We start from the raw sequence: 26783 nt of genomic DNA, 5'->3' as shown, positions 1-26783 counted from the left end.
TACTAACTATATATTCTACCTCCCTTCTCCAAGTATGAAAGGAACCCTCTGCCAGAATAGTTTAATAAATTCTAATGTGGTAAATGACGTACAATTGCTAATCTTTGAAACACTACGCATTATTCATGATGACAACAGCAGTTTGTATTTCTATGGAATTTCCTTTGAGAGGATGGTACATTTCCTTCTGTAGATAAAAAGTGTGATTCTGAACAACATCCCTGTGAAGAAGGTAGGTGTGATCTCCCTGACATAGGGCATAAGTAATGGGCCATAGAAAGAGATGGTCATTACACTGAAAGAAAGTTAAGGAAAAGGGTGGAAAGATAGTTGGCTTATGCGTTCCACAACATCTTAACAAAGAACTGACCAGTTTTTCTCTCCCTCAAATTAAACACTTTTGCAAGACTTACTGTCTAATCAGATGCAGCAGGAAATTCCACAATGCGTGACATAGCAAAGTAAGGGTTTTTTTTTTTTGTATCGTTGCTGTACACTGGAGACCACTTCATTGTACATAGAATGATTAAGACCTAGCCAAGCACCCAGGAAAAGAAGGGCCTAAGAGATTATGAACTACAGATTGCTATCTCTAGATCACTAATAATGACCTTTCTTGTTTTTCACGGTGGGTTAAAATTTACAAAGCATATTCACATATATTACCTCATTTGATATCTTCAATTACTACAAGGCAGCCCAATTATCCCTATTTTCTAGGCAACTAGATCAAGGCCTAGATTGGATAATTAACTTGACTGAGGTCACATGGCTGGGAAGTAGTCAAGACTTGAGTTTATGTCAATCTGAGTTCAAGTTTAGGCTCCTTCCACCTCACCATGGTTGCCTTGCGATCAATAATGTCCAAGTTAGCCAAAGCCAATCTGTCATCGTGATGTAGAGTGGGTCCAAATAATACAGTCAAGATAATTTGTCCTCTAATGCAGTCTTTCTCAAACTGTGATCCACTTTATTAGAATCACCTAAGAAGCTTGATAAACATGATGAAGTTTTCTGGAGATTTTGTTCAGTAGGTTTGGAGCAATGCTCTGGAATCAATGTATTAAATTCACACCCCAGATGATTCAGATAATCTTTTGGAATCCTTGATGTGGCCCAATTTCCACGGCTCTTTGCTCAAACCTTGCAAGATCTGATTTTTGTTATAGTTTTGCCTATATAAACTTCCTCGTCCTATTTATTTTCTTTAATTTCAGAGGCCATAAATATACCATTGTGGGAGGAAAGCCCTTCTGCCAACTTCTAAAGGCAATGCTCAGTTTAGGGTGAAATATCTACGTGGAAGAAAAAACAAACACTGATCACAGCCCAAAATGCCACAGTATTTCTTTCTGTGATGCTTCTGGGACTTGATATCTTCATCCACTTTGCTTCTAAAAGTGGGTTTGCCCTTATTTTTTTCCACAGGTTTCTCCTCCCCTGCACAACAGAAACGTTGGGGCAGCAGGCGACGCTGCTGCCGCTATTACTGTGAATCAGGGGGGCTCAATTCACACATTAGTTATGTATCAATACTTAATGATGACTGGTCATCTACTTGTTTAAATTTCTTAAGGAAAAGGACGCCAAAATAAAAAGTCCCATCAAAATATCTTTGCTGTTGGTGTTTTTGTGACCTGGAAAATCTACATCCTGATAATTCCAATGACAGTAACAACATAAGCAAAATGAGAGCTGATTCACTGGATCTTCCACATACCCTGCGGGTGCTATTTACAAACTGAATGGATCAGGTCAGGCTTGTAAGGTTGCCCATGTCCCTTTACAGCTTGTCTGATTCAACTGAGGGAAAACTGAGGGCGCTCCAAATAAGGAGTAGGATCCTCCAGGCAAGGCCATTGTCTCTTCTTCTGAGAAGCTGAGATGCTGGGCTGGAGAGCACATTCTGTGCTTTTATCTATGCCAAGAGAAGCTGGAATGAGCTGTTTAGGGTTGTAACTAAAGTACTTACAGAAACGTTGCTTTTAAAAGATCAATCGGCAATCACAGTCGGAGATTTTTCTTGATCTATGTGGGTCCCAGTTTCCTTATCTGGTCTCACATTCTCTGATGTTACTTTTTTTTTTTTTCATTTTCAATTAATCCACAAATATTTTCAAATTACCTACTCTGAACTAAGCACAGGGGATACAGCTGCGAAACAATTTAAATATAAATATTGTCTCTGCCCTTCTGAATCTTACATTCTAGGGATGTGGTGGGGAGTGAACTGACACAGGCATTAAAGGACTCATTACGTGAATCATTTATGAAAATGGCGATGTATGTAATGAAGGGGAAAGAGAGGCAGGCTGTTGTGACCTAGTCAGGCAGAAGGGGGTCAGGAGAGGTTTCCCTGAGCAGGTAACGTTCCAAGACCTGGACGATGAATGGAAATCAGACCGATGAGGAGAACAAGCAAGCAGATTCCTTTGCAAAGGCCACGAGATGGAGTAAAGGCTGGCACGATTGAGAAGCAGAAAAATGCACTGCGTGGCTGAAGAGCAGGGGAGATGAAAGAGGCATGGCCCGGGGTGAGCTGGAGAGGAGGAAGCAACCATCTCAGACAGGGCTTGGCAGGCCCCGGGCAAGAATTTGGATTTTATTCTCAGGGCAATGGAAAGCCACGGAGGGTTCTAAAGCATGATCAGATGTGCATTTTTTAAAAGAGCACTTTGAGGATGTACAGATAGACAATGATGAGAAAGTATAGCTAGCGGTAGAAGTCAAATTTAGGTGGTAGGTATAAGTGCTCACTGTAAAATCATTTCAACTTTTCTGCATGTTTGAACATTTAAAAATAACGTGTTGGGAAAATCTGACCACCGTATAGAGAGTGGATTGAGGGAGGGCAAGAGTGGTTGCAAAGATAGCAGCTAGGAGACCTGTAATAATCGTAGAGAGGCATAGCGGGGGCTTGTACTCGGGTGGTGGCATGGAGATGGTGAGAACTGGACAGGCTTTTGAGATATTTAGGAGGTAGAATCAATATGATGCCCTGATTGATTTTGCCTCGGGGTAAGGAAGAGGCATAAATCAAAGATCACTAATTTGAAAAGATATATGCACCCAATGTTCACAGCAGCACTATTCACAATAGCCAAGGTGTGAAAGCAACTTAAGTGCCCATCAACAGAAGAATGGATAAAGAAGCTGTGGTAGATATATACAATGGAAAAAGGACAAAATTTTGCCATTTGCAGCAACATGGATGGACTTGGAGGGCATTATGCTTAGTGAAATAAGTCAGAGAAAGACAAATACTGTGTTTTCACTTACATGTAGGATCTGAAAAATAAAACGAATGAACAAATATAACAAAACAGAAACAAGGGACTTTCCTGGCGGTGCAGTGGTTAAGAATCTGAATGCAGGGGACACGGGTTCGAGCCCTGGTCCGGGAAGATCCCACATGCCATGGAGCAACTAAGCCTGTGTGCCACAACTACTGAAGCCCACCTGCCTACCCCCCATGCTCTGCAACAAGAGAAGCCACCGCAATGAGAAGCCCACGCACTGCAATGAAGGGTAGCCCCCACTCGCCACAAGTAGAGAAAGCCTGCGCACAGCAACGAAGACCCAACGCAGCCAAAAATAAATAAATAAATAAAACTAAAAACAAAACAAAACAAAAACAGAAACAGTTCACAGATACAGAGAACAAAGTAGTGGTTACCAGAGGGGAGAGGGATGGGGGGAGGGGCAAAACAGATGAAGGGAGTTAAGAGGTACAAACCGCTAGGTATCAAATAAATAAGTTACAAGGATGTAATGTACAGCACATAGAATATTCTCAACGTTTTAGAATAACTGTAGTATAAAAATATCAAATTACTATGTTGTACAGCTGAAACTAACATAATATTGTTAAGTCAGCTATATGTCAATTAAAAAAAAGATCACTATCTAGTGTCTAGTTAGCATAACCTGGTGGATGATGGTACCAGGTACTGAGACAGGATGTACTGGAGTAGAAAGACATGGGTGTAAGAGAGAAGGTAGAATAAAGAGTTCATTTTTGAGTATGTCAAGAGCATGAGCTATCTTGGTGGAGATATCATACAGGCGATTGGATGCGGGGCTGAGAGGAAGGATCTGGGTTGGGGATGTGAATCTGTAGTTATAAGCATATAAATAATCATAAAACCATGAGCATACAATACATGATAATGCCGGAGAGGATGGATAAAGTGAGGAGAAAAGAAAGAACAAGCATCAAAGAATCCAATGTTAACAGTCTTTAACAGAGAAGGAAAGGGAACAATTAATGAAACAGAAAAATTAGGCATGTATGATATTGCCAAAGGCCTCTATTGAAGGGCTTTTGGGTTGTTTCCAATCTTCTGCAAGCAATACCCTTGTATGTACTCATCTCTCACATATGTATCTATCTCTGTAAGATAAATACCCAGAAGTAGAATTACCATGCAATATACACATCTCATTTTGAATTTCAAAGTGTTTAGTTTTGAAAAAAAGATTGCTTAGAAAAGCCGCCAAACAGAGAGCTTAGTTAACCATATTTAATGTGGCATTTGATAGGACTGGTTAAATAAATTTAATATATCCCACAAGGTAATACCCTGTTGCCATAAAAAAGAATGAGGCTGTCAATATATTCTGATACGGAAGAGGAAGGGGTAGGACTTAATTTTCACAATTTTGAACCAGTTCAGTTTTATGCCATTCACATGTATCACTTAGATTAAAGATATTTTTTGTACTTCTACACTATACTTAAAAAAGAGTAACCTAAAGATCAATTTACCTTTCATTTTTAAGAGCCACACCAACAGGTTTCTGATGGACTTAGGCACACCTGGGTCTTGCATTATGGAAATACCCAGTTAGATGTTGGATTTTATGAAGTCACGACACAGAATTGCTCTGACTGTGGCAAAGGGCTGAATACATAAAGTTCATGCTCATCTTGAGTTTGAGTTATAAATTTTGGAATTGATTAATTTTGCCACTTTTATTATTAGTGAATAAATCTACCTCATTTTGTCTACTTTAGAGATGTCTCCAGGCTTCACCATCGCCACCCTCTCTCACCTCCCCTAAAATGTCTCTGAAGACATACTCAGTCATATCAAGTCTGAAGACAACTTATATTTCCAATATAGGAAGTAGTGATGATCGTACACTTTTTGTTTTCTGTTTTTAAGAAGGGCAACATAGAGATATGGGTGTGAGTTTAAAAACATGTACCATATGCACTAAGCTACACTAGACTAATAACTTCAATTTTCTAGAATTAGAGAGCCTGTTTTTTTTAATAATAATGAATATGGATTGCTTATTCCCCTTTCTAAGAATAATGCTAAATATATTCTTAAACCTGTTTTCAAAATTCAAGAAGAAATTCAGAATATGGAACAATTAGCTAGAATAAGCCTGAAGATGATTCTAGCTTTCCTACTAGTAAAATTCAGTATCTATCCTTTTAAGGATTTTATCAATACATGAATTCAAGTGAGAAAATGAGCTGAGGGGTTAGAACATGACTCCAGAAGAAGATTGGGTCAGGTACGTTCATACACAAATAATCAGACTCTGCTCCACCTCCCTTGGTCTAGGTCCTCCTGTCCATCACGATAAGCATCGGATCACGCCAAAGACCACAGTGAAAAGGACACTGGCCTAGGGGTCACAGCCTGGATTTAAGTCTGGATACACTCACAGCTTCTATAATATCTTGGGCAAGTCATTTCTGCTTTCTGGGCTGCAGATTTGGAATCTTCAAAATGAGGAACCAGGTCTGAGGTCTGAGGTCCCTTTAACTCCCTTCATATCTAAGTTTGGTGGCTAAAGTCTCTGGAATCCCAGGTGACAGAAGGTAAGGTAGATTGAACTCCTGGCCACATTCCTTCATTCCTTCCTGCATCCTCGCTCTTGCCATTGCTTCAGTGTGAGTAGAGTATATTCCCCTGCCTCTTGATTTTGGGCTTGGCCATATGACTTCCTTTGAGCAACGGGATATCGTAGACATAACACAAGTAGGGGCTGAAAAATGTGCACTGCTTCTTATTCCCTCTTAGTTAATAGCTTAGAACATTTTATAAAATAAATGTCTACAATAGCTAGGTCATAATTAGGGTGACTCTACATCCCAATTTTGCCAGGTCGATCCTGGTTTACATCTGTTGTTCTGGTGTAATGATTTAGCTCTCTTCACTCCCCAAAGTGGGATGATTTAGAGTATCAATTACATAGTCACCACAGAAAAACCTCAGTTCACCTTGAAAACCTACCCGGTTAATCCACAAGTTGGCCACAATAAGAGGGCCATGCCCTTGCCCCAGCGTCCATACCCACAATGCCTCCTTTGGATCATGGGGATTCCCACTATCCCCTCTTCTTACACTTCAGGTGGTCTACATTCCAAGTGGCCCCCTTTTCCCTCAAACCTAGAGAAAACCTAAAGTCACTCACAAATTAGAAAAAGTCTGGGGACTCCCAATCTCAACTGCAGCTTCAAATAAGCATGTGCCGTCTCCCCTACGGTATAAAGCCTATGAATCATCGCGCAATTTGCTTGTTGACACGACAGTGTGGTATACTTTCTATCACCCAATCAAAAAAGCCCTGGCCCATGCACATAGAGAGGTACATGCTCTTTTAGACACCTGGCAAGACCCTAGGTGTTCATAACACTGATATCTCTCCTCTCATGTCCCAATACCCTCAGGTGAGAAATGGCAGGGAAGCAGACTCCAGGTCCCAAGCCTGCTACTGGTAGGAAATAACACCCAGACAGTCCCAAGAGGCCTCATTTTGGAGAACCGGTACCTTCAGAGCTTACTCTTCCCCATGCTGGCACGGAGCAGGAGTACGCCCTCTACCAGAGTCCCAGGATTGTCTACCATCTTCTGCCAGAGGCGTTGCTCTTCCCCCTGAGAGTCCATCCAATCCACGGTCTTCCCATGGCTCACACCTAAAGAAGGGAAAGGGAAGCATTACACTTTACAAATGAAACGTTTTGATCCTCTGGAAGACACCTATCAACCTCTGAGGCGGACCCGCTGACCAGAGAGCCCTTCAGTGGCTTGTTCTCACCATATCTAGTGAGTGGAGTTAGCATGGACCACATCCTTCGTAGCCTGCATTCCTCTCCTCTGCCTAGATGATGGGGAACAAACCAGGATGGCCCTAGGGGCTCATTTCTCCCTCACTTTGGTAGTTTAAGTAGAAAGCTGGCTCATCTAGACTGAGTTAACACAAGAGAAGAACAGGCTGACTGGGAGTTTTTGTTTTAGTGGCAGAGCTAGTCCTGGCTCTCCCTAATCTATACACGTGCTCTACTGCTGTAATTCCCCCCACCCTCCCCAATTCGCCCTGTTAAAGTTGTGTCTTGTGGAATCAGTGGTGTGTTTCCATGACCTGTTTGAACAACATGAGACGCTATTTTTTAGGGGAAAAATGGATTTCCTTTCGATTCAAGCAGTGGAATGGCTGCAAGCATGGACAGAACTGAGAAGAGGCTGAAGTCAAGTTCGTCTTAGAAGTCCTTCTCTCCCCGGTCAGAAGCATGTGCTGTCTTAGTGATCCTCTCCCGAGCAAATCCTGAAGTAAGGCCCAAGAAAGTAGTTGAAATTCACTTAGACTAAAGTGTAAATGGTATTTTATGAAAGGACTGAATATAAGCATTATACACTCCACACTTCTAGCTGAAGGATACAAAGTTACATAGTAGTAATTTTAACAATGAACCAATCCTTGGCTAAAGTAATGGAGCATCTGTGGAAATTTCGAGAGTCGGCTAAGAGGAAACTACATATACACTTAGGACACATCAAACCTGCAGGAACCACTCCCCTGCCCCACGCCAAGTCACAGACTATCTCAGGTTTACCAAGTCCCTCACCGCTTCCAGAATTCAAACGAACTCCTCCCAGAAAGATGTTGCTGGAAAAGGCCTCCTTGTCCCAGACGGTAAGTTCTAGGCAAACATTCTTTATATCCTGGGGATGCAGGCCAGTGAACATGAAAGTATGATTCCACTGAGGGTTGACACTCTTTTTTATTACCAGAGTTTTGTGCTTGGTGGCTTTGCTATCATCAGGGAGCAGGTAGCTGCAGGAGAAAACACAATCAAGCCATCAGTGAGACAGTAAAGCAGAAAAAGGCACCCTTGCGTAGTCATGTCAATTTCCCATAATTCCTCGTGTGTGTGTATATGCGTGCGTGCGTATGTGTGTGTGTGTGTGTGTGTGTTTATCTGTGCGTGTCTACTTGATTTTCTTTCCCAGCATCACATATGCTTAAATCTGGGTTTATTTAGTGGAATGGTTTATTATTTCTTTTAAGTGGGGCAATAGTAAAATGCCCACACTCTTTTTTAAAAAAATATTTATTTGGTTGCACTGGGTCTTAGTTGCGGCACGTGGGCTCCTTAGTTGTGGCGGGCGGGCTCCAGGTGGCTCCTTAGTTGTGGCATGCGAACTCTTAGTTGTGGTATGCATGTGGGATCTAGTTCCCTGACTAGGGATGGAACCCGGGCCCCCTGCATTGGGAGCGCAGTCTTATCCACCGTGCCACCAGGGAAGTCCCCCGTCCTCTCCTTTCTAATCCTGTATTGGTCCTTCCCTCCTACTGAAATGAAAATACCTCCTGTGGGAGACACTATGTAATAATGTTCTGCCTCCTATCACCTTTGGCCCACCTCTGAGGTGACATGAAGCCACGATGAGCGCTTCCTGGCATGTGCACAGCTTCCTACTTCAAGTGCCTGTGTCTCTTTGCTTCTCTAATTAAGGACTTCGGTGCTCTGTGAGCTGACTCAGCTTCTGTGCAGGAAACCCTGGAATTACTGGGAATTTAATGTCCCCAGGAGCAACCCTCAACCAATGAGTTTTAGAAATTGGTGGATGAGTCTCCCAGCTTCCCTGTCCCTTGAAGGGATGATCCTAAGGTACATTCCACAGGGTTCCTTGATGCTTCCTAAGTGGAACTGAGCCCCAGTTGCTCACAGTGGTAACCTGCCTAGTAACATATTTTTATCAATTTCCCTCCCTTCACTGTCTCATTTTCTCTACTCTGTTTTTGATCATAGTACCTGATGAGTCAGGGAGCAGACTTTAGGGAAGGAGACTTATGGGTATGAAATTAGTACATCAAACCTGAAAAATACCACAAATGACCTTACAATAAAGGAGATACATTATGACACTTGAGATTTCATGTACCAAACAGAGACTGCTTACCTCCCAATTCATTCTCTCTCTATTTTTCTAAAAAAAACACAAAAATCCTCATTTTTTTAAAGTTAGGCACAAGATTGTCTAGAATAAAGACTACATTCCCCAGCCTCCCTTGTAGCTCACATAGCCATGTGACTAAGTTCTGGCCAATGGGATGGCTTACCTTTAGCCTTTGTTTACATATGAGAGAAAAAACTTTTGTCTGTTTAAGCCACTGTTATGTTGGCTCACGGACAGACCTAATATTTACTGATATATAATATTAAATTTTACACAAAGGTCTATTCTTGCTCTCTTATGCTCTTTTTCAAAAAATCTGAGGTCCCTTTAAAATCAGCTCAATGTTTAAGTGTAACTAGGGAGAGAATTTACTAGAAAGTTACTGGGCTTACTAAAAAAAAAAAAAATATATATATATATATATATATATATATATATATATATATATATATATATATATAAAACAAAGATACTGTCCTTTATTATCTCTGCTTCATAAATGTTCAACATGATAAAGTAAAAACTATTCCAGAAGATGTTAAGTCATCCGTGCAAGGCCACAATGAGTTCATGGGCGAGAAGCCATACCCTTATCCCACCAGTGAGCAGGAAGCGGCCAGAGCTAGATGGTAGGGCTGGGGAAGCAAATTTCAACGGCAGAATCCACAGAAAGCATTTCTTCTGTGCTTAAACCTCCTGGGAGAAAGAGTCAAGGACAGATGGAGCAGGATTCAGGCACACACACTCACCAGTGGGGAAGCCCCAGACATCCGCTTCTCCTTATTACCGCCCTTACCAAAGTTAGACTGTGTGAGCATAAAGGATCGACTCATTTCCTTGTAGGAAAAATTACACTTTTCTAAGAAGGATTGAGGAGAGGAATGATACTGTCATCTGACTCAAAGAATTAACCTCACGGCTGGCATCACGGGACTTTGTTTTACCTTATGCATTTTGTGATGCTCTGTGAGAGCAGGGACCGTGTCTTATTTTTGGAACTGCAGGACTTAGTGCTTGGAACGTGTGCATGTATGTGTTTGTTGCAATGAATGAAAAATATCCTGCTGGTTCTAGTTCTTCTAATTATAGGAGAAAAGTCTCAAATAGAAATCAGGAGGGATTTGTTGTTTGGGTTGCCTTGAATGGGTAAGAATGTCCATTAAAAGGGCTGCATTCCCTCAAGAAACTGCCCAGGGCTCCACAAAGTGGGCACAAATGGCCAAGAGGCAGTCTTGGAGTTTCCTCAAGGCACTCTCCAGTGGATATCTCAAGGGATGATGCTCTGACATCTCCACTTTTTACAATTTCCCCCAAGAGAGCAAAATACCAAGGATCCAATGTTTTTGTTGACGCTGCATATAATCAGCACCAAATGATAAAAAAGCACAATACAAGTATATTACATGTAGAAAACCATACTTTCTCCTCCTGTGAGAAACTAATCTCACAGGAAAATTTGCCAGTCTTGAGGGCCAGAGTCACAGGACATCCTGAAATATGCTAGAAGCAGGCTGAGAGCTAGAATAAGCAAATCTCTCTTGCATTGTTTTCAATGTAAGCGCCAGCAGTGAAGGGGAGTTCTTTCCTAGCACATTTAGAATAAGAACAACACAGAAGCCCCACAGCCACCGTCTCATGGATCACTACCTCTTCATCTCCCATTAAGTACCATCAAAAATGAGCTCAAACAAAATTACCCCTTCACAAAGCTATCAGAAGTGCCTCCTGATTTCACGGCTGTCAAATTCTTCGCCTCTTTGATGAACACTTCTAGGATTCCTCCAGAGATGACAGGAGAATCCTTCTTCTTTCCTCGTTTAAAGGGCTTCTTTCCTGCATCAGCCATCAGAGAGAAAGAGAGCCACAGAGAGAGCCATAGAGAGAGCCAGAGAGAGAGAGAGAGAGAGAGAGCGCGAGCGAGCGAGAGAGAGAATGAGGGAGGAAGAGAGAGAATGAAAGAAAAAGAGAGAATGAGAATGGGGGGGAGGGGAAGAGAAAGAAAAGAAGGGAAGAGATAAATCATGGATTCCATTTCAAAATTTACAAATAAAATCCACAAAGATTTCATTTTCAGAGTGAATGAGATCTTTACATTATTGTATACTTTTCCATGTAATCACTTAAATGCTTTTACACCACTGCATTCCTTCTGGATGTATCTTTCAGTTTTGTTGAAAAAAATAAGCAAAAAAATTTTTTAAACTTAAATACTCCCCTATAACAATATAAAGGGATAAAACAGAAAAGACCCCGAGAGCTGCCTGGGCCACATCCCTGCTCTCTGTGAGGAAGAGCTACAATGAAAGCCACACACATGTGCCGAGACCCCCAAAGAGAAAATTCCTAACTCCCGTCTTGGATATTTTAGTCGCGTACATTGTCAACTCCATGCTGGGCCAGCTCTAAAGGCTATATAGCTCAGACACAACTACATTTGGGGGTGAGAGGAAACTTTTCCCGCATCACATTTTTATTCTGATGACATACACTCAACGTGAATAACGACCGCCTCCACCACCACCTTTGTTTAACACCGTTCTAAGTGCTTTGTATGAATGAACCTATTTAATTCTTGCAATATCCCTAAGAAGTGAGGCAACTGAGGCTGAGAGATAGTAATTTAGTTGCACGGGGTCACAATGACAAGGGTGATAGGAAAAGAAAGATAAAGGAGGCTGCCTGTAGGAGTTGAAGAAAGAAGAAGGGCAAAAGGGATTTAAAAGTTGACTCCGGGCTTCCCTGGTGGTGCAGTGGTTGAGAGTCCGCCTGCCGATGCAGGGGACACGGGTTTGTGTCCCGGTCCGGGAAGATCCCGCATGCCGCGGAGCGGCTGGGCCCGTGAGCCATGGCCGCTGAGCCTGCGCGTCCGGAGCCTGTGCTCCGCAATGGGAGAGGCCACAACAGCGAGAGGCCCGCGTACCGCAAAAAAAAAAAAAAAAAAAAAAACTTGACTCCATCTGGATTTTTCCTTTGCATTTTTTGTTCCAGGTTAATTCCTTTCTCAGGATGCCCTGAGCAGCTGTGAATGTCATAAACCCAGACAGCATCTTTCTGCACCTCCCCTCTCAGCAGGCCATCCCCCGTCTCCCACTACCCCCACCAACTCCACCCGGCAGGGGGGAAGATCCTATATGTCCTGGACTTCCAGGAAACAAATCTCAACATTAAGGTTGGTCTCTAAGTATGAACTCTGTCCTTTCCTTGTAAGAATCTGACACCCTTCCCCATACACAGTGTATACTTTTCGACTCTCCTTAAACGACAGTGACACCTAAACCTTTCCATTTCATCTGTGTAATGTAAAAGTAACATAGTCCCCTGATCCCTATTTCCACACTTCTAGAAATGGAATGTCCCCGATCAAAGTCATTGATTTGTTTTCTCTACCTTGAAGCTGTCCTAGTGGAGGTGTCAGGTTCTCCTCTGGGGGTATGTAACGTAAAATGACTGTCAGCTCTCCTTTGTACTGAAGGCCGATATCCTCAGCAAATGCCACCTGGCCAAGAGGAGACAGGTGAAAAGAAAAAGTGAGAATGCTTGGTTTGTAATTTTGTAGCCCATATTCGAATGTACAACATTTACTTGGTAGCATAAATGTGACAATTTATTCCCATTCAACTATGTTGGCACTTATTGGTTCAAGAGATGCCTCAGGCATGAGGAAAGAGAGAGGCTGGAAAACTCTATGAAGCTATTTGAGTATAACATTCAACGCTAAAGGGCTTCCCTGGTGGCGCAGTGGTTGAGAGTCCACCTGCCGATGCAGGGGACGCGGGTTCGTGCTCCGGTCTGGGAAGATCCCACATGCCGCGGAGCGGCTGGGCCCGTGAGCCATGGCCACTGAGCCTGCACGTCCGGAGCCTGTGCTCCGCAACGGGAGAGGCCACAACATTTGAGAGGCCCGCGTACCGCAAAAACAAACAAACAAACAAAAAACATTTAACGCTAAAGTAAAAGGAATTTGAGAGGAGATATATAACACACGTTCGGTGAATCAATGGACACTGAGTGCCTGTGATGGATTGAGAACTGGACCCATCATTGAACATACCCAAATAATTTGGGGTATGAGGCAGGAATAAAGATGTCACTGAAAACAGCCCCAGAAGATCCTTCTCTCTGTCTGTCCTTGATGTCTCAAGGCCTTCCTAAGTGTCCAAGAAGGGGCAAGTAGGCAGTAATGTCTGGTTCACATTGGGCTGCCAGCCACCAACTATGAAAAGCTATACTGGTAATTCCCCTCATTAAAACTCAATGAGGAAAAACTGGTTCACTCCAACATTGCTGGTGGGACTGTAAAATGGTTCAGCCACTCTGGAAATCAGTTTGGCATCCTCTTAAAAGACTAAACATACAACTACCATACACCCTAGCCATTTGCACTCTTGGGCGCTCATCCCAGAGAAGTAAAAGGCTGTGCACACTGAAAAAAATCTGTACATACATATTTGTATCATCTTTATTTGTTACAGTACAAAACTGGAGACAACCTAGATGCCCTTCAATAGATAACTGGTCAAATAAACTGTGGTACAGCCATACCATGGAGTGCTACTCAGCAAGAAAAAGGAATGGCTATTGATACACACAACAGCTTGCGTGAATCTCTAGAGAATTATGCTGAGTGAAAAAAGGTCAGCTTAAGAGGATACATACTATACGATTCCATTTACATGACATTTTTGAAATGACAAAATAATAGATATGGAGAATAGAGTCATGGTTGCTAGGGGTGAGGAATGGGGGTGGCAGGGGGGAGGTGGGTGTGGTTATAAAAGAGCATGAAGGATCCTTGTGGGGATGGACCCATTCTGTATCTTGGCTGTAGTGGTGAATATACAAAGCTACACATGTGACAAAACTGCACAGAAATAAATACACAAACGAAAACCGAGGAAATCTGTATAAGATGAGTGGATTGTATCAATGTCACCACCTTGGTTGTGGCATTGCACTATAGCTTTGTAAGATGTGACCATTGGGGGAAACTGGGTAAAGGGTATATAGGATCTCTCTGTATTATTTCTTACAATAGCATGGGGACCTACAGTCTTCTCGAAATCAAATTTAAAATTTAAAAAATGCAGTGTGAGCACATACCCACAGCCTCTGTTCTACAGGTCTCCCGTTTGCCACTGAGTCAACGGAACTCTGATTTTTCATAAATAGGGTAAGAAAAGCAGTGTACTTTCCTCAGACTTTTCCTGCAGGAACGTGGCTGCTGAGCAATGAGTCAAGGGCTGAGAACTGCTCTCCTCTGAGAGAGGGCAGACTGAAAGAATTCAGAAACCCCAAAACCCACAAGAAAGCCCAAGGCTGTTCAAGCCTCAGCGAAAAAGACTGATACCATTACAAAAGGAATCCTTGCCTTACTTTGTTTCCTCTTGGTGGTGGTAAAACTTATTAGTAAAGGTGGGGAAGTCATTTGAAGTATTTTATTCAGCTATCTTGCCAGGGGCACAAATGATATTAGATGGTGGAATAGACTATCCATCTAATATTTAATTATTTTAAATTGAGTGCCTTGTAAGAGGACTTTTCTAATTGTTTTGATGGTTTCAGTAAATTTTAGTTTATGTGAAAGTCACAAATGGAAAATTATAATGGATATTATGACAGATAAAAGAGATCAACTGCTTTTTTGGTACTATGGCTAATGAGAGGTGAGGTATTTGTCCTCTCTGGATCTGACTGGGCTCTGTGATTGCTTTGACTAGTAGAATATGGCAGAAGTGATAATGTACCAGTTTCTGGGCCCTGGCCTTAAAATGAACAGCTTCTACTTCTTCTCTTGGAATGAATATTCTTGGGATTCTCCCTCTGGGAACCCATGATGTGAGGTCCAAGTCACATGGAGAAGCCTAGCTGTGTTCCTACCTAGTCGGCAGGCCTAGCTGAGTCCCTACCTAGCTGGCAGCCAACATCAAGTATGAGACAGCCAACTGGAGCAACCAGCCCAGTCAAGCCCTCAGATGACTTCAGCCTCAGTCTACCACCTAGCCTCAACCGTATGAGAGACCTTAAGTAAGAACCACCTAGCTGAGACCAGTCACCCCACGGAATCAAGAACAATAGTAATAAATTGTTGCTTTAAGCCACTAAGATTTAAGGTAGCTTTCTATACAACAACAGTTAACCAGTGCAAGCTCTGTTTGCTTTCAGCTGAGATCTTTGGGTAGGAAAATATATTGGCAGAAAAAATTATATGTGCAGGTGTCGCATACTAACATGCAGTGTATCTGTAGAGATCAAAACATGCATTATTGGGATTTATTAATGTTGCATTACTTTCTAGCTGAAATTCAAATACACTGGTGACTTGGTATAAACACAGTCCTCAAATCTTGTGGGAGTAGAAAATAATAAAGGTGAAGTCTTATGGCATTATAGTCACACACAAAAGAAATCCAAAGGAGGGAGTCATCTTACAGTCTGCACATAGCTAATATCTTGGGGGTATTTTCGGTACACTTGCAAGGAAATTCCAAGGCAACATCCTGTCCTGGCATACTACCATTTTACATTATTCAGCCAACTCCTACTCAGAAAAAGGTTGCAGAATTCAATACAGTTTATTCAATTCTACCAACACGTATGGAATGGCTTCTTGTGGTAATGATTTTAAGGCATTTTGCTAAGTGCTGCGGGGACACGGAGAGAGACCCGGCTTTCAGTGAATTTTCTTTCTATCCAGAAGATATATATTCAACAGAAGCTCTATTCATCTGCCCGAATGCTCTCCATTCCCAGCGAAGAGCAGAATCCTCTACAAAGACCGTGCGTGCCCGCTCCCATCAGCTGAAGTGCATGCTAAAGTCAGCTGCATTCGTCCCCGAAGCTCCATGCCAGGCCTATTTGTGGCTGTAATTATATAACTGAATGTCACAAATTGAAGAGTCCCAAAAGACAGCTGCTACTATAAAAATTAGGTTGACCGACTCATCAGAACTAAAGATTTGAAAATAAATTTGCTATTGGATTATATTTGGGCTCCAAGCTGTAAAAGATTAGGAACAAGATGGTGAATGTTTAGAAAGGTTTTTGCACTTGGTTGACTCTGAAAGTACTCTTAAGTCTTTGTTTCACTTTAGAGAAACGCAAACTAGCAACTGTCGATTAGGATACATTAGGGTCAGAATTTATGCCAGGAGCATATGACAGAATTGCAATCACTGAAACCATACTCAAACAAAACAAAGTGCCCCTATATTAGAAGACCTGAAAATGAATGCACATGTATTTGTTTTAAGTTAAAGTACATGATTAAGAAATGCACTGGGGGAGCGGGTATGTGTTTGACTTCTGTGACTTAGTCCATGAACTGACCTACTATTATTGGTCCTGATTGCTGGGAGAAGAGGGCTTCTACCACACAGCAAGCTCAACGCCAGACAAATGATGACAGTTGTTCCCAATACAAGTACAAAGAAACTACTGTGGGAAGAGAATAATCCAGAATGGGGTGAAGAGGGGGCCCGTGTCTGGTCCTTAAAGGATGGGAGAGATGATGACATACGAAGGGGGGTGGGGGGAGCCCACATTCCAAGCCCACTCCAGCAGCCTGAGGACGCCTCTCCTACAAAGATTGGTAGGTGTTGGCTGGCAGGAGGGACAGCCATGGGGCGCCATGTATGCATGAAAATGGGGATATAGGTAAAGCACTGACATCTTCCCCTGCTCCAGAAGGCTTTTTGAAGAGATAGAGATCCACTTTCCATCAGAGTAGGAAGCAGAGTTTCCACTCAGACGCTTACAGGTCTAAGGTGGGGTCATATATCATGGACATAAGACTGCTCAAACTGCCACATAAAGAGAGAGCCCTTTAGCTAGGCAATCATTTCACGGGACCTTATATTACACTGACTCTGCCTGAAGGTGGGATGGCGAAGATTTCCTTGGAAAACCACTTAAGCTTGCTGTTGACTTTCAAAGATCCTTTATATAATCACACCTTCTGGGAACACTCGAAAGGCAATTTATACTGACAAACTCTTCTTGTCTAACTACCTAACATGCCTTCCGGTAAGATAGCGAGTTATAGCTAATAAACAGTCCCACGTCATGCAGTAAATGGGAGTTATACTGTGAAACTACTTTATAGTAAGTACATCTGGCATCTTGAGTTCTTTCTCCGTCTGCATTGGCCTCCATATGGGTTGTAAGACCCAGCAAAAACAAAGGAAGGGGCTTCCCTGGTGGTGCAGTGTTTGGGAGTCCGCCTGCCGATGCAGGGGACACGGGTTCGTGCCCCGGTCCGGGAAGATCCCACATGCCGCAGAGCGGCTGCGCGCGTGAGCCATGGCCGCTGAGCCTGCGCGTCCGGAGCCTGTGCTCCGCAACGGGAGAGGCCACAACAGCGAGAGGCCCGCGTACCGAAAAAAAAAAAAACAAAAAACAAAAAAAACAAAGGAAGGTGTCCAGGGACTTTTCACCAACACAGAGTCGATAAGCAATAAGGCACTGTGCCTTTCCAGTCTTCCCACTGCCAAAGGATGTCAGTATTTCTGAATGTTTAAAGACTATTAATTCCGATCGTCTATTACTAAGGAAAATTGGTCCCTGTAGCTCACACTTCAGCCCCTCAACTGGATAATCTACAAGAAGCATCAAGTCTCCAAGGCTGCCCATGCTCTAGCTGCAGCTGATGAAGTGACTCCTGCACTGAAATGACTGAGGGGCAGATGGAGAACGAAATGACAGTTCTCAGAGTCAGCTGGTAATCAACCAGAGGGAGCCCAGCTCAGCCCGAGGATGAGCCACTCACGAAGCAGGAGGCGGCGTCCAGAGCATGTTTTGGTATCCTGCCTCCCTGGTTTCGGAAGGCATGGTATCTAAGCAAGTCGGAATAATCCGCAGCCTTTCCTCTGTATGTGTCAGAGGGAGCTTGGTGGAAAAAGATGACAGGGATTAGAGACACCAACTTCAGTTGCATTCCCCAGAAGCCAACCCTGAGGTGAGGATTCTTATGCAAGTGACTTATTAAGCAAGTGCTCCCAGGACAGGCCAGTGAAGGGGTTGGGGAAATAGGCTGGGGAAGAGGAGGAAGCCAGGCAAAGGTACAGCTAGATCCAGCAGGAGAGCTCTGGAGTACAACGCCTCAGAGCTTTTCCCACTCTCAGTAATGGAACTGAGCTTTCCAACTCCCCCATCTATCAGTTATTGGCTAAGGGTTGCCTTGTGGCAGGGGGTACATACGCTCCCAGGAATTTCTGGCTCTCTGCCAACGTGGGAAAAATTTACAATAGCCTGAGGACAGACTTCTAAAGAGAGCCTCTGGCAGAGGACCAAAGGAGTTCCAGGGCCATTAAACACCATCAGGATGTTTCCACCTTGAGCAGCCTCAGAGAGATGCTTCTCCCTTATGATAGAAAGTCAAACCACTCAGTGTCAATGTGAAGGTGATTACCATGGAAAGTTGTTGACCCCTAAGCACAGAGGATGCTTGGGAGAGGCCTGGGAGAGCTTTGATATCATCTCAGGGCAAATTCTCCAACCATTTCCAAGAAACTGACTGGAAACCCTCCAAGCTGGTTTCCAAAGAGCCCCTCTGTGCTTTCATGTTATATTTCTGACAGACAAATTAACCTCATTGACTAAGATACATGTTACTTGTCCTTCATCAGTGTCACGCATCATATGATATGTTGGACATTTTCTATGATTCTTTGATGCTCACCCATTACACAAAAGGAAGCATGAGACAGGAGACTGTTAAGTCAGATTAATTGCTATCCTTTATGTTGAGGCTTTTCATTCAATTCCAAGAAACTTAGTACTGTAATGACCAAATATTTCTCGTATTTAATGTCAGAGAAACGTTATGCTATCATGGACTTGTTAACACTGCACTTCCTATCTCTACCACATTTACGTTAGTCATGGGAATGAGGTTATTTCCTGTTTGAGGATTTCTATTTCATTGTCCATTTTACCCATAGCCCAATTAAACCTCCTAAAGATTTTCCATGAGTTATTTACACCAAGTTTAAGGTCAACACTTATAAAATCCACTAGAATATTGTATTTAAATCCTGAGTCTCAGTCTCCTTCTATAAAATGGGGGTAACTATGCTAACCCCACACTGATGGTTGTAACCATGAGACATAAACGATGTTGCTACTGATGATGGTCACTTGTTTTTTGCTGTCTAGCATCCACTCACCATTTTTTTTTTTTTTAGTACTACTGTACCAGGATTTCTTTTGGGGCAATACCACCTTCAAGACCAGAGTTATGTTCTGATTGTCTCAAGCCACTCAATGTAGCTCACCTCCCTAGCCAGAATGACTGGCTCAGGATGGGCAAATAATGTAATGAGAATTAGGAACCAGGGCCAGGGCATTGGCTGGACTATTGGAGGAGGAGGAACTCTCTCCTCTCCTGGACAGTGTGAGGCAAGGATGAGAGGTTTGCAGCTGTTATGGTGTCCAAGAGAAGCAGACCTGGAGCTAGTGAGGGAGGCCCACACTGCATGAAGTCTGCAAATGAAGCTAACACAGAGAAGAGAGACCAAGAGACTCCAGGGCCTTGCTAAGATCTGAGTATCTGGATCAAGCCATGCTTGATAATCACTGGCCCATAATTTCCTTTTTATTTTTTTGAGTAGTATGAGCTGGGGTTTCTGTTAATTGCAATATAAGGACTCCAATGTAACATAAATACTACCTAGCATTTAGTGAGAAGTTTACAATGTGCCTGACACAATACTGAAAGCATCACGTAGCAGGCTTCATCAAGCCTCACAGCATCCCTATAACTGACGTCCAATTCTTTTATCACCAGTGAGAATACCAAGGCCTGGGAAGTTAAGTAACCTGCCCAAGGTTACACAGAGTCGTGAAGCCAGGATTGAACCCAGGAAGTCTGATCCGCATCCACTATCTTTACCATCATGTTCTTTTTGCCCTTCTCTCTATAAAGAACAATCTTTCGTTACGTAAATGTGAACTTTTTTCCACCTCACGTTTGACTTCAAAAATTACTGTAAATGTAGAGATATCGATTGCACAGAGTGAATCCAGGTACTGTTGGTTTAGTTTAGAACATACTATAGTAGCATTTAATTTCTAGAACCAGCTCTGAGATTTCTTTTTCTGACTATAACTCAAGACCTGGGTTCTGAATCTCAAAAGTAGGAATGTAGGAAACCAGATACTTTAGCTGCTGGTCACTTCCTCATGTGAGCTAAGGCAAGAGCACACCTGTTCATGTCTGAATTGTGGAGAATGAGGAAGAGACAGAATGTTTTGAGACTGATCGTGCTCTATGGAGCTGTTTTTGTCTATGTGAAAATGAACGCTTTCTCTTTCTAATAGGATCATATAATGTATTCTTTTGTTTATCCATGGCAACCTTCGAATGACGACTATATTTTTAGTAGATCAAATTAATATGATTATGGGGCTTGATTTTACAGACAGTCTGTATCGAAGAAGAAGGATTTCCAAAAGAATGGATTTACATTTATTATTCCAAAATTAGCTGCACTAACCTTTCCAGATTATCACTTGACAACTGGAAGTCTCCAGATTCTTTAGGCCTGTGACATCAGTTTTGCTCATTACTTGTATAACTGTTTGACTCATCTGGAAGCATTTCCTACCTTGGGCTGAAGCACAAACCACTCATCACTTGGATTTTCAAAGTTCCATGAGTCAAAAGGAATCTCCACCTCCCCAAGGAAGCTGTTCCGTCCAAATCGATCGTAATGCCAGACTGAGAGCTGCAGAGTTCTCGTTTCCAGCTGGGTATGGCTGATGGTATACTGCAAAATCAGATTTACAACATCACACTCCATAAGGAGGGCTCTGCCCACTTCTAGGACAGGTTGAGATTTACTACCACCAGCTTTCAGATCAAATACACTAGTAATATGAACAAAACAAACCCAAGAGAAAAAAATCTTCATTTTCCTTCATTTCTGCTACACCCGAGGTTCTATTCCATAAAATCATTATGTGTGAGCCTTAGCACGGAACCATATATCAACAGGCTGTTTGCGGGGGGGAGAGTCGATAAATTTCAGATATTGTATAAAAAGTGTCAGGTGATGAAGCTTGTCCCCTTTTCAGTTTTACCTGCTTTTCATTTGCCTAATTATTTTGTCAACAACTACTTTGTAAGCACAATGTTTAATATATCAATGCTCTAATTTATCTGTCTTATTTTAGTTATAACAAGAAGCCCCAAATCCAGGATAGTATTGACAGTGAGAAACTTGCAAATGCCAAACCATAAAGTTCAGCCTAAGTGCAGGGATGAATCGATATATACGTAGGTTGAGCAGAAAGGAAATATTGTTGGCGTGGTTTTGCCTTTTCCAGCAGAACATTATCCAGGGCCACAAGCCCATACACCCTCAAAACCTCCTGGTTATCCTAAGCAAATGACCACGCTTCAGACTGACTGACTCCTGATCTCGGATTTGCGTCTACACCCATCCTTGCTGTTCCTGGCATGATTAACCTGGGCTCCCTGCTTCCTGGATCTGCCATGTCACTTTGTTTTTCTCTTCTGCTTGGGCTCATCTTTGCTATCTTGTCATGGCTGCTGGATTCACCCTCTGCCTATATTCATTCATTTTCACTTTGATCTGTTTTGATATTGGTTCCTGCTTTCACATATGACCCCGCTGACACATGTCCCAACTCACCAACTTCCTCCTATGGTGGACTCTGACTCCATCATTCTGGGCACAAGATCCATAAATTACTCTGCGACTGGCAATAACGTCTACATCCCCATCTCCCTGGATCTTTCTTACCAGGCTAGATTGGTCCAGGGTGAGAGAAGAGGTTACGTGGAAGCCTATAGGGAAAAGTCATTTCTCTAGAATTGGGGCCTGGGTCATCTCTTATCTGGGCCACTGTCTCTGAGAGTTCTGGAATCCGGCCCTGCATCTCCACTGTTCACTAACCACATGCTTAAATTTAGCCAGATTCCAAAACCCTTACAAGAAACAGCACATCTTCACGCTGTGTTAGCAGAACAGTGATTGGGTACAGACCTGCTATGTTACTGTCAAAACTGTGACAAACTTCTTTCAGGGGAAACTAGAAAAAACACAGTTTTCCCAAGGGTGAAACATACTTTCTGACAGGATGTATCAGGTCAGATGTAATTTTCCTGGATTGTCTCTACTTAAGGTGCAATTTCAGGAGCACCAGAGAAAAACAGATTAAGAGTGGTTTACATTTTTCTTTTCCAGAAACAGAAAGCCAAGGGTATCACACTAATTGATTCAAATTCTACTTTGCTAAAATACATATAAGCCTTGACATGCAAATCCTCTGTAGTTTCAATGAGGCTGTAAACTGTATCACTAAAGTTACTCTGAGAGAATATTTATTTACCTTTAGTGTTTCATTGAATTCTGGATTGGTGCCTGTTCTGATTCTGGTCTTGCGCTTATTATTTCTAGACTTGTCAGGAAGAAGGTATGACTTGACATAACTGTAGATGGTAAAAAAAAAAAATCAAGAAGTGAAAATAATTCTTGGGAAACATCTACTTTGCAAGAAATGCTCGGGGACATCAGTGAATAAAAGAGGCAAAGGGAATAGGCTAGTGAGTATAAGAGACAGAACCAAAGGGAATGTTGTCTACATAACAGGACACCTTGAAATGTAACTCTGGACCTTCAATAAGAGAGAAGCAGTAAAGTCGAGTGGTAAAGGGTGTGGGCTCTGGAGTCAAGCCAGCTGGGTTTGAATCACTCCAGGCCTCACTGGTTTCGGTGAACTCAAGAGCTTACGTATGGCATTGTGAAGATAAAATTAGCTGAGACATACAAGAAGCTAACATATTATACTACTCAATAAATGTAATCTATTATTATGACCAATGGTCTCACAAAATATGGGGTTATTTTCCTCTCCACTCAGATGTCAGGACTTCTGACGGGTGGAGTCAATGGCCATGGATGGATGAAGAAAAATGGTGCAAAGAGGAAATGAAAAATAACAACCTGAAATCACAACAGCAATTCCACCCAATACCTTGCCTTGAGCGGTCCCAGGAGTCTCTTGGAGCGAAGCATCATGGCAGACTCAGAAACGTACAAGATTGAAATGTAAAGGATGCTACCAGAGTCCTGAAGCACATCTTCAGGATGGGCTTTAGATGATCCCTTTCCATGCTAGTCTAAATGATGGTATTGGTCCTGAAGCTCTCTGATATTTAGCTGAGGAGGTAAGTGGACCAATCTGTACTCAGAATCCATCTGTTTGTCTAATTTGGAGACAGCTTTGCTGAGTTGTTTACTGAACCTAGGTCATCTTTATGTAGAGAAAAGGTGAACAGCAGGTCTGAGACTGCTCTCCTTAGAAATGCCTGCTTCTAAGTTCGGCTCTTGGCTGGCATGTGGGAACCTGGATTTCAGGAGGATTCTCATCATTCCCAGAACAGATATAAGTGGCTCACTGTGACTAAAATATTTGTGGAAATAATATGGCTTCTGCTGAACCCCTGCTTTCCTTCTGGGAGACTGGGAATTTGTTGTTATATGCCCACTTGAGTCTCTCAACGAGCTTCCCTGGTAGACAACACTTCACGTGTTGCCACAATTCGTTGCTGGAGGACTTAAGCACATCCCATGTGACTCCACTGGGAAAGGATACTTGGAAGCTTAAGCCTGGATTCTTTAGAACTTTGCCACGTATGCCTTTTCCCTTTGCTGATTATGTGTGGAGACCCGTGAGTCCTCCTAGTGAATCATCAAACCTGGCAGTGGTCCTGGGAAGGCATGGCATATCTTTGTATCTAGCTTCTTTCCAATGTGCTATACTCATCCCTGCCCTCCCCGGCTCGTCCCTGAAATCCTGAGAGCTTCAAAATTGCCCTCTCAAGTTGTTCAATTGGGTGAACAGCTTGGTAATTTTCTCTGGAGTGTTTCCCAGAACAAAAATTAACAGGATGCTCTTACACATCCTGGGGTGTGCCAATGTGTCAGCCTTCTATCTCAAAGAGCTGCCTCTGTGTGAACTACAAATCTGTCAGTCCTGAGTCACGCTGAGTAATAGCTTTTTAAAAATCTTGGAGTTCCCTGGTCATCTAGTGGTTAGGACTTGGTGCTTTCACTGCCGTGGCCCAGGTTCAATCCCAGGTCGGGGAACTGAGATCCCACAAGCCGTGCAGTGCTGGAATGGAATGGAATGGAATGGAATAGAATAGAATACAATACAATAAAGTAAAATAGAATAGAATAAAATAGAATACAATAGAATAGAATAAAATAAAATAGAAGTAAAATAAAAAAGTAAAAATCAGGTAACCACGAATGCAACCATTATACATGCACATCAAAGAATATTTAGAAGTTTGGCACAGGAAGAAAGTGACGATCAACCTTCTGAATCTAGAGGAATGCTAAGACACTTCTGAAAAAGAAACACACATGTGACAAACACACATACTCACATATGCAGTGACCGAAATAGTCTAAGGAATATGGTATATGCTTACGCATCTGTCCTCTGTTTCTTTTCATCTCCTATGGCCAGATTTCTGCAATTCTTGACAAAAATGTAGAGCCCGCCAGTTTTGTAGCAGTAGCTGATGTGGAGAAGGATTTCCCCGCTGACCTTCACGTTGCCATAGTCTCCTGTTTCACTGTAAACACTCATCATGCTGTTCAGGCTGGTCTGAAATAAACAAGATGAAAAGAGGCAACTAGTGTTACGCTAGTGATCTCTTCACAGAGGTTACCTCCCTTCATTCACTTACAGTTCCCATTGTCTATGAGGAGCAGGGAAGTTTAGGGTGAAAGGAAGAAAGCAAAAATCGCTTGTCTTTCTGGTATTGTATAAAATCCAAGCCTGAAAAAGGACAAGAGCTAGGACCATTAGTAAGGAAGTCAGGAAACTTGCTGAGAGGGGAAGCATTATTGTCTTCTCGGGTTAGTGAATACCCTGTGTTTATTCACTGCTTCTAATGAGTACAGGGTCATTGAGGCATTTCCCATCATATCTCTTTTCCTCATCCCTGCAGCATTCTCCTTTTTCACTGGTAGACTCAAGGTCAATCTACTTCAAGGTCTAGAATGCACTGACCAGGACAAAGAAAAACTCATTTCCTATTTCTGTGCTAGCATAAGCCACAAGCGTCTCTCTCTGACATCTACCTAGAGTACCCCATCAGTCTCTGGGAAGCCAGAACTCTAACCGGGCAAGACCCTATGCGGCCTTCCCAGGACAGACCCGCCCCCATATCCTCTGCTATAGCTCCTCTCTGAAGCACCCAGATAAGTATCAGATGCACACTTCCTGAGTTGTTTTACAGATGCTAAAACTCCCACCAAATTGGAAGACATTAACTACTTGATGACCATGAACATGTAGCCCCCAGACCTTCTGGAGCCTAAAGACCGCACACCATCAACCAGAACTGTGCACAAGCTGATCACATTCCTGCAACCCCCGTCCCTCACGTGGCCTTTAAAAATGCTTTGCTGAAACCCCTTGGGGAGTTCTGGGGTTTATAGAGCACCAACCACCTGTGCGCTCCTTATATTGGTGCTTTTACAATCTACACTGTACTTTCCTTCACCACGATCTGGTGTCAGCAGATTGCCTTTACCGTGCCCAGGCGAGCAGACCCAAGTTTGGTTCAGTAACAAAACTGCATCTTTAACAAGGGCATGCCAGGAGAACGTCGCATGCCCATAGCTGTCAGGCTCCCCCCTGAGCAGCCGTACAGCCACATGGGTAGTAATAAGACCATGGCTTTGTACACATCTATAAAATAGCAACCCACAAAACAGAACACTAAAGAAGAAAATAACACAGCAACCAATAAATAAAATTAAAATGTAAAAAGAAACTCTATCCAAATGTACCAGAATGAATGAAGTTTCTGATGACACACTAATAGCAAGAGACATATTTTAAATTAAATGTAACAAAATTATCCTGTAGTACCAGCAGCACAAACTCTATGTCTTAGCAACACGACTGTCACAAAAGGCCACCTGGAAGGCTTTCAGGAGTGACCCAGGAGTTTCAAAAGCCTGTCTGTGAACCACTGGGAAGGACTATGGTGAGTGCAAAGAGAGTTTAGACTTCCTACTTTTTATACTTTTTTGTTTATACATAAAACAGAAGTCATTACCTTCCTCCAATTGCTCAGAGTAGAGACTGATCAAAACACAGGAAGTGGGTGATGTGGCTAGTATCTATTCCAAGCTTAAGTCAAGGGCAAGGGCAAACCAAGGATTCCATAATTATGTGGAGATTAAAACTTAAAGAAAGCCAGTGAGTGACCTACTTCATCTTTTTTATTCATAAAACAAAACATCAAAATTTTCATGATAGCAAGTGTCTTTGAGCAGTGCTTTGCAAATTTCAATTGCATATAGGTCGGGACTTCCCTGGTGGCCCAGTGGGTAAGACTCCATGCTCCCAACGCAGGGGGCCTGGGTTCGATCCCTAGTCAGGGATCTAGATTCCCGCATGCGTGCCGCAACTAAGAGTCCACATGCTGCAGCTAAAGATCCCACTTGCCACAACTAAGACACGATGCAGCCAAAATGAATAAATATATATATTTTTAACTGCACACAGATCACCTGGGGATCTCGTTAA

The 26783-nt window shown here is 42.6% G+C and overlaps 1 protein-coding gene across 2 annotated transcripts in view; it reads right to left on the bottom strand.

The window, feature by feature from the left end:
- Positions 1 to 6794: 6794 nt before the first annotated feature.
- The window catches only part of SYTL5 (synaptotagmin like 5), a 100350-nt gene continuing 80361 nt past the window's right edge, over positions 6795 to 26783 (bottom strand). For both annotated transcript variants that reach the window (XM_024764569.1, XM_024764570.1), the window contains 7 exons: positions 24667 to 24845; positions 22557 to 22656; positions 20807 to 20968; positions 12591 to 12699; positions 10901 to 11036; positions 7868 to 8076; positions 6795 to 6937 (listed from right to left, as the gene is read on the bottom strand). In XM_024764569.1, the coding sequence (XP_024620337.1) occupies positions 6795 to 6937; positions 7868 to 8076; positions 10901 to 11036; positions 12591 to 12699; positions 20807 to 20968; positions 22557 to 22656; positions 24667 to 24845 (1038 nt within the window). The remainder of the gene's footprint in view (positions 6938 to 7867; positions 8077 to 10900; positions 11037 to 12590; positions 12700 to 20806; positions 20969 to 22556; positions 22657 to 24666; positions 24846 to 26783) is intronic.

Source organism: Neophocaena asiaeorientalis, unplaced genomic scaffold (assembly GCF_003031525.2).
Source record: "Neophocaena asiaeorientalis asiaeorientalis breed wild unplaced genomic scaffold, Neophocaena_asiaeorientalis_V1.1 scaffold870, whole genome shotgun sequence".
Lineage (NCBI taxonomy): Eukaryota > Metazoa > Chordata > Mammalia > Artiodactyla > Phocoenidae > Neophocaena > Neophocaena asiaeorientalis.
This window is presented reverse-complemented; position numbering and strand designations above follow the sequence as displayed.